Source organism: Orcinus orca, chromosome 18, assembly GCF_937001465.1.
Source record: "Orcinus orca chromosome 18, mOrcOrc1.1, whole genome shotgun sequence".
NCBI lineage: Eukaryota > Metazoa > Chordata > Mammalia > Artiodactyla > Delphinidae > Orcinus > Orcinus orca.
Window position 1 is genome coordinate 60,666,256 of NC_064576.1, and position 16,353 is coordinate 60,682,608.

General features: G+C 43.6%; 1 protein-coding gene across 9 annotated transcripts in view; it reads right to left on the reverse strand.

Annotated features, from left to right (window-relative positions):
* The window catches only part of RCBTB1 (RCC1 and BTB domain containing protein 1), a 50,203-nt gene that overhangs the window by 12,008 nt on the left and 21,842 nt on the right, over nucleotides 1-16,353 (reverse strand). For 6 of the 9 annotated variants that reach the window (XM_049701057.1, XM_049701056.1, XM_049701055.1 and 3 more), the window contains 6 exons: nucleotides 11,953-12,119; nucleotides 9,143-9,301; nucleotides 6,097-6,204; nucleotides 5,457-5,599; nucleotides 4,243-4,433; nucleotides 546-732 (listed from right to left, as the gene is read on the reverse strand). In XM_049701057.1, coding sequence (XP_049557014.1) covers nucleotides 546-732; nucleotides 4,243-4,433; nucleotides 5,457-5,599; nucleotides 6,097-6,204; nucleotides 9,143-9,301; nucleotides 11,953-12,119 — 955 coding nt within the window. The remainder of the gene's footprint in view (nucleotides 1-545; nucleotides 733-4,242; nucleotides 4,434-5,456; nucleotides 5,600-6,096; nucleotides 6,205-9,142; nucleotides 9,302-11,952; nucleotides 12,120-16,353) is intronic. The other 3 variants (XM_049701058.1, XM_049701060.1, XM_004274608.3) reach the window with 1 other exon arrangement.

Here is a 16,353-nt window from a genome sequence, read left to right on the forward strand (position 1 = left end):
GCCTCTTTCTCTGTAATGGCAGCCTCAGTGAGCAATGGTCCAGGTACTAATAAATACAAAGTTCCCTCACATTTATATAAAGAACTCCTGCCATTCACTATATTTAAAAACATTTCTTTAGTTGGGAATTCAATGTCTCTCAGGGCTAGGAAGTCCAGTATTCCTAAGAGTTTTCTGCTTATGGAAAACGAATCTTTAATTAAGAGTAAAAAAAGACATATAGGCTTTTCACTGATAATCTTTTATATTTTCTTAAACCTTATATACAAATTTTTGATCAAAATAAGTATTCACGATCTCCTTCATTTGAAAAAAATACAGAAAAATACTACATTACACTTTTTCTAAAAGGCACATGAGTGCACACACACACAAACACACACACATAACACGCAAAACTCTTCGTAATAAATGGATTGAGTTGTGCCATTTCTTTCTACTACCAAGATTATTTCTTATTAGTCCCCATTTTGTGGAATAACAAAGAAATGGAGATTGTAGAAGAAAGTAAGGTTATTGATGACTCTAAACTCATGCGAAAATACCTGATTTTCAAAACAGCTTTATGGACATGGATATATTTCCCATCAATTCGAAACTTCAGATCGGCAGTTTCCGGACTGTCAAATTCTTTCTTCAGTGACTCTGCAACTGTTAAAAAGTCTTCATGCTCTGAAGGAAACGAGCACATTAATACAGGAAGCTCAGGACACATGTTCAAGCTTTGAAAGACTTCAGAAAGATAATGATTAGCATGATGGATAATTCCATCAGATTTTTTTCAGAAGAGTTCAGACCTTACTCAACAAATCAATTTCACAGTATTAAATTAAAATCAATGTCACAGAAATTAAATTAAATTTCACAGGCTAATGGGGAAACAAAATCTCAGGGATCCTCATTGGCACTGAATGAAGGTACTATACATGCAGGAGACAGTTGCTGTCGTCCCCTGAGATGAGAAGGTGATTTTCAGCAGCTGCTGTTACCTAAGTGTCCTAAGTGTATAAACTTCAGAAAAAAATACATATTTGGAAAGGCCAAATACCAGTCTGACATGCTAAGTTAGACATTAAAAACGTGTATTTTTTTTTAAAAAAGAGAAAGTTATAGATCATCATGATTAGGTAACTACTTCTCTCAAAAACTGAGTGGTGCTCTTCTAAGGCTAAGAATTTATCAATTTTCCTTGACAGAAACTCTAAGGACACCTTTGCTCTGCTTCAAGGAGTTGGTAAATTTGACTCAAGGAGTCCTAAGAAACAAACTCACCACTTAGGCTAAGAGTGTGTTCTTTCACAGGGTGACCCTTTTCCGTCGATATCTGGAATCTAAACGTCCTTCTTAACGCTAAAACTTAATGCAGTACAAGCAATAATCTCTACACGCTATCTAAAAGCAGAGCAAATTTACTTAGTAGGAATGTATACTTAGAAAGAACAGCTTTACAAAACCATGATCACACTGCCTGACAGGAAGGTGTAAGTACATGTAATTCTTATATTTAAGTAGAATTGTGCTATGATGAAGAAAAGTAAAGGCACTTGTACAAACTCATGCAACACTTTCCTGTGCTTTCCATGTGTGAACAAAGGGAAAGAGGTAGAAGAAGGCTAACGGGGAAATTTTTAAAGTCCAGAGAGCCACCGCTGGCACTGAATGAAGGTACCATCGATGTAGGAGACAGATTTCCATGTCCCCCGAGGTGAGAAGGTGATTCTCAGCAGCTGCTGTTACCAGGGCACGTCTTAGAGGAGGGACAACTGCTAAAAACTAGGCTGAAGCTTAACAAAGGAGCTTTCCACGAGCTTATCAGAATCTCCCAAGGAAATACCATTTGCCTAAGCCCTATTCCCTTAACGTACATCCTCCCCCTTCCCTGATAATGCAGAGCTCCCCTGGCTGTGGAGGAGAGGTGGACAAGCTCTCAAAAACCAGGCTTTCCCTGACCCTGTAACCTGAAACCCCAGTGAATGAAAGGAAGGAAATAACTAAGATGGGCAGAGTCCAAGAGTCTAGATTGCTACCAACCTCCCCACAGAAAAAACAGCTTCTTATCAGTGCCTAACTCCTGCATCTAGACCTAAGAGTTGGACCATCTTGGTTTCTGGCAACAAGAATAGTACCTCCCTTCAGAGAAGAAATGTTCTTCATAGGTGTGAATTCATCCTCTGACTTTCTTCCTGACACACAGCTGAGATCAGAAACTGAGAGGAAACAAACACTTCTGACTTTTGGTGGGTGCGAAAGAAATCACCTGGGAGATATATTCAGGAACCATACTTTTTCCAAACTTAATAACAGAAAGTATTAGGATGTTTGGTCTGAAAGGAATGACTTTTCAGGATTAGGATTTTAAAATGCAAGAACCTGAGGGAAGCCTTTTTTTTTTTTTTTTTGCGGTACGCGGGCCTCTCACTGTTGTGGCCTCTCCCGTTGCGGAGCACAGGCTCCAGACGCGTAGGCTCAGCAGCCATGGCTCACGGGCACAGCCGCTCTGCGGCATGTGGGATCTTCCTGGACCGGGGCATGAACCCGTGTCCCCTGCATCGGCAGGCGGACTCCCAACCACTGCGCCACCAGGGATAAGGAAAGCCTTTTATAAACAGGTCCAGGTTAAGCAGTATATGGGACTCTGAGATGTGTACAGGGTCTATACATAGGTGTGATTACGGCCAAAGAGTCCCATTCCATGAACTAAATTTTCTTTGATCACAATATTCACTGCAAAAAAAATACTGTATTATAAAGAACCTGAAAAAGTTCCATTTGTTTCACTTTAAGTTGAGCAGCAGTTTCACTTTTCCTAAACATACTCTTGCCCCCATGACCATATAGACTGGTCACCTGATGACAGGACAGCTCCAGCTACCTGACACACCTGAGCATGACATGTTATTACAAGACCTTCAATATCAATTGCTGAGCAACCCAAACCCCATGTTGTCAACAGCTATATTAATTTTCAAGCACAGGGTATCATGACACTTATCTCCTCTGCATCACAAACAAAAGAATGATTTAGAAGAAATACATTAGCAAAAAGGTAGAAATAAACAAGAAATAAAAGAAAAAGAGATTAAAATCATCATGTTAATGGCTACTCAGCTTGATTACATTTTAACATTTTCAATCAACAATGGACCCTTGAAGAAGACAATATTCAGGAAAGGGACAGATTATATAACCAAACATCAACCTGAATCCACTATCCTTTTTTTTTTTTTTTAAGGCCGGGCCGTGCGGCGTGTGGGATCTTAGTTCCCTGACCAAGGATCAAACCTGGGTCCCCTGCAGTGGAAGCTCAGAGTCTTAACCACTGGACAACCAGGGGAAGTCCCCCACTATCCTTTATAATACCTCTGTTTTGATCCCCTCCTCCCCAAAAAAGTATTTGAGATTCATTGAAAGAAAAATAGGGAAAGAAATTGGAATTAACAACTCCACAAAGTTAACAAAACCACAAGTTTTTCATCTTTTTTTTAAGTTCATTTTTGGTTCATGTTATATGAGATTATGTAATAAATTTAATATAACAAAAGCACTTAAGAACAGGTTCCTCAAACAAATAATTTGTACATGAACGTTCATAACAGCACTATTCACAATAGCCAAAAGGTGGAAACCATCCAAATGTCCATCAACAAATAAATGGATAAACAAAATGTGGTCTACGTATACAACAGAATACCACTCAGCCATAAAAAGAAAAGAAGTACTGATACGTACTACAACCTGGATGGGTCTCAAAAGCATTGGGTAAAAGCCAGACATAAAAGGTTGTACCTTGTATGATTCCACTTACATGAAACACCCAGAACAGGTAAATCCATAGAAACAGAAAGCAAATTGGTAGTTGCCAGTGGTTGGGGGAAAGAAAGAATGGGTGTTCTTTTAGGGTGAGGAAAGTGTTTTAGAACTTGATATACATGATGGTTGCACAACATGGTGAAGGTACTAAACGCCTCTGAATCGTACACTTTAAAAATGGCTAATTTTATGTACGTGAATTTCACTTCAATTAAACTGAAAACACTGAAGGGGAGAAAATAATACATCCATATAATATTCCATAACGTTTTAATAAATTGTATTATGCAAATCTAATTTGGGGAAAGGTATTAAAGCTAACGGAGGATAAAACATCTTGAACCTAAAAAAGCCCACAGCCAGCAAATGTGCAGGAACACCCGTCAGCTGATGACACCCCTCGCTGGGGGCAGCAGCCCTGAGCTTCCTTACCTATAGACAGGAGGCGCCAGGTGACGGCGGGCGTGGCGAAGCAGGCGAACACGTCGTCGGTGGAGGAGAAGTGGGTGAGGTGAGGCAGGGTCACCGACTGGCCCCGGCACTGGCCCCACATGTACACGTGCCCTCCCTGCGTCTTGGCTGCAGACGTGTGGGCAGAGTGGCAGGCCGCAATCTCTATTACCCTGGGAAGTTTTCAGAAAAATGCACGTCACTTCTTTTTCACAGAAGCCTAAGCGTGCCACACAAGGTAAATAAAAAGTTCATGCTAAGAACACCTCAAAAAGCCCAAGATCCAGGGACTTTAGCTAGCAAGTCATACTGACAAAAGCAAAAGACTAGAGCAAGAGTACTGTGTGTCTCCCTTCCTGGCTGCCCCACTTCTCACGCTAACCTCATTCTGAGTTAGGATAAATAATGCATACTGTTGAAGAAAACCTGGATAAAGGGAATAGAAACCAAAGTAAATGAGGGAAGTGGACACTGGAAAAAAATGTCCTGACAGTTCCGGAGGCTTAGACAGTAGCAAAAAATACGGTATTCAATATACCATTTCCTTACAAATACAACTTTATCTCTCACCCCCTACCAGTGCTCAGAACACTCAGTAGGCTGATAGGCACTGGTCCGGGGGTCATGGACTCTGAATGTCCCAATCCAAATGGACATCAAGCCAAACTTACTACATTCTCCGTATGCTTCTTAGGCAGGGTCCCAGAATCAGAAGTCAACATTCTAACACTGAGTGGGTAAGACCTTACAATATGGCTGAACAAACATTAAGCATCTATTCTAGTAACACACATTAAATCAAATCAATATTTAAACAGATAATGCCCTTTCAAGGGCAGATTTTATTTGTTTAAAAGTTGTTTTAGTTGGCTCAAAAAGAAGAGTTTATACTACGCTTTAAATTTCAATATGGTGACAGACCTTACTTTTCTTCCCTACTAAACAGGCAACAAGAAGCTGCAGGGATTATACCCAGATGCATTAATGCCTGCCTACCAATCTCAGGTGGTTATCTGAGAAAGCTGTGTAAGGATCACGTCAACTTCACGTTCATTCTGACTGGCACAACACTCCTTTGTTCAAAATGAGAATGTTAATAAACAGAAGAGCTACAAAGCCAAAGACCACAGCTCCAGCACACACAGTCCCAAGTCCCAATGCACACACAATTCCAAGACATGGTACTGACAAGTTACCTTTCTTTCTCCACCATGATGTGTGCTGGGCTTAGCAGGTTATTTTTATTGCCAGTTCCCAGCTGCCCATATGTGTTAGCTCCCCAGGCATAGAGCAAGCCCTCATCAGTTAGTGCTAGAGTATGTGCATAGCCGCAGACAATCTGCAAGTAAATTTAAATGGTTACCATCAACAGGAGAACAGGAAGGGCAGGGAAAACATCTACTTAAAGATTAGGGCCAGCTTCTGCAGAATGCCAATTCATCATCAGGTGTGGGCTGACATTCTCTGGAACATTAAAAAAGCATTAGAAAAGCCTATGCCTGAGACTACTCGATATTTTTCCATTCTTTTATTTATTTATTTTTACTTATCAAGACCAGTGTGCCAGCACCATGGTCTTGCTTCCCATCATGGGAATTTAGGAAAGATATAATATTAAATGTGGAAGATGAAGGCCCAGGGTACTCTTCAAAAAGACTTACTAAAGAGTAAATCTCTGGGAATTCCCTGGCGGTCCAGTGGTTAGGACCCCACACTTCCACTGCAGGAGGCATGGGTTCGATCCCTGGTCGGGGAACTAAGAGCCTGCAACTATTCCGCCAAGTCAGAGCATGGAAGATAGATGGGGACGAGCACCTAAGGGTCCACCATACATACCTGGTTCACACAAACGCTGTGCAAAGCTGCCACTCTCACGGGGGTCAGCTGATTGCCGTTGTTTCCCAAGCCTAGCTGACCATTGCCGTTGTAGCCCCAGCCGTACACCTTAGACAGAGAAAGGGGGAGAACAGGCTTTTAAAACTGCTGGTAAGCGGGAAGAGCTAAAAATGCCATCCATCTAAACAAATCAGATACTTTTTTCACTTCCAACACTCATATTCCACTAAATGTGACCCTACAACTGATCTCCAAACAGAAGATACTTTAGGGGTAGGGATGACAGAATCTAGCAGACTCCATAGCTTACTAGTTGGATAGCCTTGGGCAAGTCATGAACTCTTGTTTTAGGCATGAGGAAGCTGAGGCTCATTAACAATTACTAAGTACCTACTGTATCTCAGGACCTTGTGAAAGGTACTAGGAATAAGCCTTTGGAAACAGTTTAACAGGAGAGACGGACACATGCAATTTTTTTGCAGCCAGGCGGCAAGTGCTATAATAGAGAGATAATCAAGGCACTACAGGTAGAGAGGAGAAAGGATTTAGCCACAGAAGAAAGTTTAGGCAAGACTTTTCAGAAAGCAGAGGTCTGAGCAGGGCTGAAGGCACTTCATGGGGAGGGCACAGAATGTGCTGGAGACAGCTGGGGTGGCAGCTGGGGAGAGAATAGAAGGAAAGGTAAGGGCCCAAAGGGCCAAAACACAAACCGAGGAAAGTGCAATGCATCTGTGCATCTCCCACTGAAATATTCCAAAACTGAGATCAATATGACTACGTTTGTATTCTGGAAAGATCACGCTGGCGGCAACATGAAGGGTGACTGCGGCGTGTAAGACCAGAGGCAGGGAGACCTCGACATATAACCTCATCTCCCATCAGCAAACAGGTGAGCTCTGATGAGGGTCCAATGAAGGCGGTGACAGCGGCACCACAAGAGGGACCAGGAAAGAGGTTAAAGGAGGAGACATAAGGGAATGTGGCGATCCCTTAGACGCCCTAAGCAAGAGGGGGTCATCAGCTGAAAGCAGCAGAGCTGGGCATAGGTTTGACAGCGAGTGTTAAAGGTTTAGAATGACCAGCATGGGACATGGGTAAAGTACGGGTCAGGAACAGACAAGAGGCCTGGCTCAAATCAGAAACATGAGATATGGGTGGCAACAAGCCCCATGGCAACACAGGGCAAACGGGCATCGGCGAGGCCTTTCCAGTCAGGGTGACATAGGGAAAAAGGGGACGTGGAGTTTAGGGTACTAACAAGAGATGGTTACAAGCACTTTCAATGCCAGAAGTCTAATAGGTTTGAACTTTCTGGGGAGAAATTTGGCAATAGCTATCAAAAATTCTAATGACATACTCCCTGACCCAGAAATCCTATTTCTGGGAAATTATTCTATAGACATACTTGCATGAGTGTGCAAAGATATACACACTCACAAACAGTAACACAGAAAAGCAGTGCAACAATGTTTATAAACAAATATAAAAAACAACTGAAAGGCCCATCAGGAGAGCTCTGGATGCGGGTCATGTGCACAAGGAAAACCAACACCCATACAAAGAAAACTAAGCAACTATTATAATGGAAGCAACTATCAATGGTCTGATAATAGATTCAGGTAAAACATACGTTGTTAAGCAGAAAAGCTGCAGACTGGCCGAAAAAAGCAGTAGGTATAACAATCCCATTGTTTAAAGAAGGTACTTATACTCAACCGTACATAACTAACTATAGAGAAAAGTCCAAAAGGATATACATCAAACTATTAACAAAACTGAAGGAAAGGTATTCACTTTTTACTTTGTATCTTTCATTTGTTTTCCTTTGTTGAAATAATCACATAATAATTTTAAAATTAAATTTATTTTTTAAAATAAAGAAGTGGAAAATACTGGAATGGAGGATGTTAGATGACTATCCCAAGGAATTCGGAAGCCCTCTGGCGTGATATCAGGATTGATTCAAAAAGTGAGCTAGGGCTTCCCTGGTGGCGCAGTGGTTGGGAGTCCGCCTGCCGATGCAGGGGACACGGGTTCGTGCCCCGGTCCGGGAAGATCCCACATGCCGCGGAGCGGCTGGGCCCGTGAGCCATGGCTGCTGGGCCTGCGCGTCCGGAGGCTATGCTCCGCAGCGGGAGAGGCCACAGCAGTGAGAGGCCCGCGTACGGCCAAAAAAAAAAAAAAAAAAAAAAAAAGTGAGCTAACAAAGCCGAGCATTCAGTAAACTCTAAACCACCCTCGCACCCCAATGCAGGACGCCGTACGTCTGTGTCCAAAGAAGCATCTTTGAATAATTTTTGTGCACTGAAACAGGCACAGGTGGTAACAAGTCCATTGACACAGAAGCTTCAACCAGAATTATTTTATAGAAATAACGATCAGCTCAAAGGTGACTATGGTAGAAGGTCACTGAAAGGTGGGTTTTTAAAAGTAGCCGATAACAATCAGGACCAAAAATTTTCCTTTTGCAAGTTGCTTCTTCCTGTGGACAAACATTCCAGATGTAGGGTACAGAGCCTTCACGCCCATTAGAGTTACTGCTTATAAACATCCCCAGCTAACTTTAAAGAGTGCACATTGCCTCTTGCCTTCTGAGATGGCCTGCACACTCTGTCAGTGGAGTGTGTTTCTCCCAGGGCTGCTCTCACTTTCTGAGATGGACCGCATTCTCTCTATGCAATGAGTATCTCTCTAAATAAACCTTTCACTTAAAAAAAAAAAGAGTGCATAGTTCACTTTTTCATTGGAAGAAAGAGGTAGTATTAAATTCTTTTATCTACTACATTAAACCACAAACAAATACCTATAAGCATTGGGCTATCTGGATCTGGCAAAAACACATTAGAACCTTTACTTGCAGATAAATCTTGGAATTTAAAAATTCATGATGAGGAGCAAACATCCTGTGGTTACCACCTCAATCAGTTAACTGTCTAAGGAGCTATGAAAACAAAGCACTCTTCCTTCCAGAATCTACCTGGAAAGAAAAGGACATTTCACTGAAGGAGGAGGTAGGAGGAGAAAGGGGGATGCAGACATCGCTCACCTCACCATTGTCCAGAACAGCCATGGACGAGGTCTGACCGCAGGCAATGCCAACCACCCTCTTAATATGTAAACAGTTTGTAACTTTGCGAGGAGTTGGTTGATTTGCTGTAGATCCTGATCCCACCTGGCCACAGTTGTTATAGCCCCAAGCAAACACCTACACAACGGAAGGGGAAAAGAAAAAGAAAGAAGAGTAAGGGTGAAAATTCTACCTCTAACACACAGTAACAATCATAAAATAAAAATAAACCCACTTAATGAGTACTTACAACGTGCTAAATGGTCCTAAGTGCTTTACATGCATTAACCCATCTAATCCTCATAGTAATCCTGTAAGATGACCCTGGGATAGGTACTAGTATCATCCCCATTTTATACACGTAAAATAGAAACACAGAGGTTGAGTGACTTGCTTGAGACTCCACAGCTAGCAAGCAGAATTTACTACTAATCGGAACCCAGTCAGTCTAGCAGCGCTCTTAACCACTACGTTATACTGCCACTATAATTACGGCAGCTATATAGGATTTTTAATCCGGCATCAATAGGAAATGGGGTATATGCCACGTCAGTATGCCACAGTGATATGAAAAAATCAGCCTAACTCTCTGGGCACAAATAGTCATTTTTTTTCATCGAAACTTTTGAAACCACACTATGCTTTTCCCTCTCTCACTAATCACCAAAAGGAGACATTATATAAATTTTCCTGATGACACAAGCCTACCATCATTGTAATTATCAATCATAGTTCCACGTCCTAACACAGTCATGCTCACAAGTACTAAGGAGATGCTGTCCCTACAGGAATGACGTGGGGTTGTTAGGCTATTCTTGATGACATTTTCTGAGTTCTCGTTTGCTGTCTGTCAGCTCCAAGCAGCTCCCCTCCTCAACTGCATCCTGCTTACTTTTGGCCTGTGATCGGCCGTAACCTGAAAACCAGATTTCTAAGGGAGGGAGACACAAATAGAGCTCTACGCAAAGTTAAAGAAGAAAAACAAAACTAAAAATCACTTTAAGTTAATTATTAACTGAGCCTATCAAACAAGAGTGGGACCAGAGAGAAGAATTACAGAGGATGGGGGATGCTGGTAGCAGAGGAGATAACTTCCTCCATCACTAGGAGAATTTGTAAGGACCCCCTCACCCCCTTCACTTGCCTGTGGGAAGTGGTCCTCACACATCCTGAGTTCCGGCTTCCACAATTCTCTTTTCCTCTGCCAGCACTTTCTATCTAAGTTCACGTGTCTGAGGCTGCCCACGTGATGTCTTAAAACCCACGGCTGATGTCTTAAAAAGAATATGTGCTACAGGTTCATTTCATAGGCACGAAAGAAATAACCTGCCATACTTCCTGAAAGTGGATTCACAGGACTAGCTAGTGTAATAATGCAAATATTTATCCAAAGTAGCATATGCTTCAGGTTAAAATAAACCAGGAATCCAGGCTGCACAAATTAGCAAGTTCTAATTTCAACCATCATTCTTCTGCACTTCTTTTCAAATATCCCAAGTTCCCTTCCAATGCAGTTGCCTTTTATTTTAAAAATGGGGACGAGGGTTCCACTAACCAAGAAACAGACTAGGAACAGCAGATTCTGCACATAAAGCCTGCTAGGCCTGGCTCCAGCACATCCCAGCCATGAAACCCTGATCTCCCTAAGGTGCTTTGGTTTGTTCACCCATAACCTACCCTACTTAGTAAAATCACGGGAACAGCACTGAAGGACTTTAAACAGGGAACGATCTGATCTGATCTGCATTTCATAAATCACAGGGGGCAGAGAAGTAATCCTGCACAGGCAGACCAACTACAAAGCTATAGAATAAAAGAGACCATGGCAACAGTCCAGGAGATGACAAGGCCTGACCTAAGGTGATGGAGATGGAGAGGAACAAGACGATACAAAAGACTGGAAGGTAGAACCAACAGGATGAGTAACATTTAAGATAAGCATGGACCTTGGGGGGTGAACAGGTTGTTCAGAACCTACTGGAATGTTGGTAAAGTTATTTTCTATGACATCATTACATTTACTGAAAAACAAAATAGACCTTAGGGGATGGGGGTCATTAAAAAAACAAAAGTATAGAACACTGTCATACACATCTGATTTGTAATCTTAGCAAAAAGCATGAGACTCAATTGCCTTAAGAATTAACTCTACTGTCTTCAAAAGAGTGGTCCTGATCACACAATATAAGTTGTATTAGGAAAAAGGTTCATTCCCATACTGTTCTTAGCGACGCACACGGGGCTGCTATGTTCACACCATATCCAAGTACAAATATGGTCATTTTTTTTTTGAAAAGCAAGGCACTTTCACAATAGCCAAAGGTAGAAATGACCCAAATATTCATCGACAGATAAATGGATAAACGAAATAGACAATGAAATATTATTCAGCTTTAAAAAGGAATGAAATTCTGCCGCAGGCTGCCACATGGATGAACCTGGAGGATATTATGCTGAGTGAAATAAAGGCGGTCACAGTGGACAAATACTGTATGATTCCACTCATGTGAGGTACCTAGAGTAGTCAAATTCTTAGAGATAGAAAGTAGAATGGTGCTTGCCAGGGGCTGGGAGTAAGAGAAAGGAGAGAGAGTTAATGTTTAACTGGTACAGAGTTTCAGTTTTGCAAGACGAAAAGAGTTCTGTGGATGGATGGTGGCGAGGGTAGCATAACAATGTGAATATACTTGTCACTAAACTGTACACTTAAAAATGGTTAAGATGGTAAATTTTATGTTACATGTATTTTACCACAATTTAAAAATAAAGAATAAAGGCAGGGCACTTACCTCTCCATCAGCTGCCAGAGCCATTGAATGATGTGAGCCACAAGCTACTTCAACCACTTGCTTGATCAAGAGGTTGGTGCAGACTTGGATGGGAGCAATGCCTTGGTTGGTCGTCCCATTCCCAAGCTGGCTATATCCATTGTGGCCCCAGGCATAAACAACTCCATCTATACAGGATGGCCGCACACAAAGAATCAGCTCAAAGAAGAAACAGTAACCCCTGTACTTTGCTCAACTCATCTTCCAAGCTTAATTTCTTTTTGTGACATTGTGATTTATAAGAAATACGTATCTGGTCATCCAGATTACAAAAATACATTTATCTTGTATATTTAGTCTTCACCCACAGTTCCTGTCTCACAGCTCCCAAAACCGGTGGAATATCCTAAGTGTTGAGAACAATAAGGGTATCTTTTGTTATGTGACTGAGGTGACTTTTGGAAGCACCTAAGGACGATGGGTCTGTTGCCAGAAGAGCCAACCACAAGATGAGAGGGTTGGAGGGGAGAGGGGCTGGAGGCGGAATTAACTGAGACTGCCAATGACTTAGACAATCATGACTATGTAATGAAGCCTCCATTAAAACCCAAGAGGACAGCTAATTCTGGCCTCTGTTCAGAGAGCTGCCATGTCGGGGAACCAGAACACTTACATGTGCCACTGTGCCAGGCACCAGGCTCTACGAGGACAGAAGGTCCTTTCTTCGGGCTGTTAACTCATATCCTTTAATATCCTTTTATAATAATCAGTAATCTAGTGAGTAAATGGATTTTCTGGAGTGCCGGGAGCCATTCTAGCAGATTAATCAAGCCCAAGGAAGGAACCCCCTGTCGGTCCAGTGGTTAGGACTCTGTGCTTCCACTGCTGAGGGCCCGGGTTCGATCCCTGGTCGGGGAACTAAGATCCCACGTGCCACATGGCGGGGCCCAAAACAAAGGAAAACCCAAGGAGAGGGTCGCGGGAACCTCTGATTTGCAGCAGGTTAATCAGAAGCACAGGTAACAACCTGGGCTTGTGACCAACATCTGAAGTGGAGGGTGGTCTTGTGGGACTGAGCCCTTTACCAATGGAATCTGATTCTATCTCTGGATAGGTGGTATCAGAATTGTGTTGGATTCCTGGACACTGTGCTGGTACCCGAGAATTACTTCTTGCTGGGGGATGTGTGCGCGCGCGCGCACACACACACATGCACACGCATGCACACACGCACACACACACACAGAGAACTGGGTCCAGGAACTCTCTATTCAGTTGATGTCAGAAACAGGATTTGCAAGAACAGCCCCGGCTCACAGACACGTGGTTTTTGAAGACAAAGGATAAAAGGGCAAGGAATGAGGAACCTTTGATTCCCAGATGGCTACCTAGTCACCATGGTATGAAACTGCAGCTGTGGTGCAATCAGTTACTAAAGGTGAAAGTTACCAATGCCGTTTAGAAATGGGAGCAGACGCAACTCCCAAGGAGTTGGCTCAATGGATATATAAGGAAATGCAAAATAAGAAGCACACTAAATAAACAATTCCTGGGACTTCCCTGGTGGTCCAGTAGCCAAGACTCCACGCTCCCAATGCAGGGGGTCCGGGTTGAATCCCTGGTCAGGGAACTAGATCCCATGTGCTGCAACAAAGATCCCACATGCAGCAACGGAGCTCCTGCGTGCCACAACTAAGACCCAGCACAGCCAAATAAATAAATGAATACTTTTAAATCAATAAATAAACAATTCCCCGCTTATTTCATATGCAAGAGCCAAAACAAAACAAAGGGCTTGGCCTTGATGCTGATTCAAGCTCAGATCTGGGTCAATCTGAGCTCCAGCCAATAGCCTCAAAGCTGCCTAGAAAGGGAAATGTTATGCAACAGAAAGTACCTCGAGTACCTCTGGGTCGCCAAGAAAATAGTTCCCATAGGAGAAGGGCAAAAACAAGAAACAACTGAAAGCAAGGGATATAGTGTGAAGGAACCGGCCTGCTTTGAGGAGCAGCAGCAGCAGCTTCCTGAGGAACCTTTACTGAACCGGATTGTGAGAGGAACTAATTCAAGGGCTGTGTCATTGACATTGAAGGCTGCAGGGTGGAAGAGCATGTCTGCGTTGATGCAGGACCCACTGCTCTCTACTGAACAATCACAGGCGGCTGTACATGATCCAGACACTCAGGTTATTCCCGAGCAGACAGCCAGGTTGGTGGACTGGATGAAAGCAGCTGTAAAGTCTGTTTATCCTGATGAGAGGGATTTCCCAGCTCTCCCTATTGATGCCAGATGGAACACCCCAGATGAAGCAGCTGAGATGCTTCGTATGCAAGCCATGGGGGACTGGCTTTATGATGACTGGGATGTTCACCCACTGAATACGCCCATTACCCAGATTATGGTAAATGCTGTGATTAAGGGGGTCCCTGTTACATGGGCACCTCATGTAACTTCACTGCTACAAAATCAAACAGTTTGAGACACCTTATCAAATTTGCTATCTCAACTTCCCCATAGGGGCCTTACTAAGAACATTAATTATGAAAATAGGGAAAGACAAAGGGGGGAGAATCAAGGGACTCACCCCAGCAGAGCGAAAGTCTTCAAACGGTTGTTACAAAGTGGGATGAATAAATCGGATGCTGATGCAGTTGAAACCAAGGTGTGGCTGCAGCACGACCAGAGACTGGTGAACCAATGGGACCCCATGCTGGTCTCTAAAATTAAAGGGCCCCAAACAAGTCCGCTCTATTTATCCCAGCTTGGAAGGCATTAAAAAGCCAGAAGGTAAAGATTAAGATAAGAAAATTGACCAGGAATGCCCTGGGGCAATGGTAAGGAAGATTAATCAAGATAAAGATTGACGTAAAGGCCAGGATCTTCTGGCCCGACCCCCAGCAAGGCACCCAAGGGCATAAGCACATGTGTGGGTGAAACAGCCATGGGGAGGAGAGGAAACTTTTCTGATACAGGACCCCAATGCACTGTGATTCCAAAACCTGTTGGTGAAGTCTTAACAGCTAAGGTTAGAATGGGGGATACAGATGGTTAACAGTTGATGGGACTCAAGTGAACATCTGAATGAAAACTGGGGTTTTGGAACAGATTCTGTGTGATGTGGACGCATCCCCCTCACCTGAACGGAGTCTTGGGATGGATATTACATCGGACTGGGGACTGCTTCCCCAACCTAACATTGTAAAACACAAGGCGTGTAAATCTGCCCTCAGGCCGGTTTTACTGGGCGCTAGATGGGAACCACTAGAACCGCCTGAGCCTGCACAGGTGCTGAACTTAAATATAGAACACCTTGTGGACAGAAAGAGCTCACCATTTTAATTAAAGCTGGAACACTGGTACCAATGCACTCACCGTACGGTAGCTCTGTGAGGCCTGGGGAAAAGGCAGGTGGCTCCTAGGGGCTAACGGTAGGCTATGGAGGCGTAAATAAAGTTGTGCCGCCTACAGCCTCAGCAGTTCCGGTCGTGGCTTCAGCCCCAAAGAAGATGCAGCAGGCCAGCAGAAGCCGGAACCCAGGGGCTGACCTTGCATGTGCTTCCTTCTCAATCTCAGAAAAAAGCCAGCAGCAGTTTGCCTTCATGTGGGGAGGATCCCAGTTTACTTTTACTGTGTCATCACAGGTTTATCTGAACTCACAAGCTTACTGTCACAATTTGGTCAGAAGGGATCTGGACTTGACACAGGTCTCAAGTGCAATCATACACTATACTGATGACATTATGACCATGTTGGAAACTGAAGAGCAGGCAAGGAGTGATGTGAATGCCATGGTGACACACATGACCCACTGGGGCTGGTTAATAAATCCCACAGAGGTCCCAGGGCCTCCCCAACAGTAAAATTCTTAGGAATAACCTGCCGAAGCCACGAAGAACATTCCGCCAGAGGCTAAACTGCTGTCACCGCCCACCCCTAGGACCAAAGCAGCAGCAGCAAGCCAGCATGTGGGTGGTTTACCTGGCATTTGGAGAATGCATCTTCCACATCTGGAAACCACGCTAGCTCCCATCTATAAGGTTACCCGAAAGACAGCTGTATCTGAGTGGGGACCTGCGCAAGAGCAGCCTGTGTCTGAGTTAGCAGAGGGCGGCAGCTCTCCCAGGGCTTATGGGGCTTTACGGCCCCATCAGATATGATTCTGAGGGTATCTGCCACCTGCACTCCGCAAGAGGAGCTTATGGCAAACCCGGGAGCACCTCCCAGCAGTGACCACTGGGATTTTAGACCAGAAAATTCCCAGATGCCGCTGTCTGGTACACACCATTTGAGAGAAAATTAGTAGCCTGGGCATTAATTGAGACTGCCTCAATGACTGAAGGACATAAAATAATCATGAGACCTCAGATGCCCATAACATCCTGGGTGGTGTCGGAGAAGCCCTCTAATAAGAAAGGCGGTGCC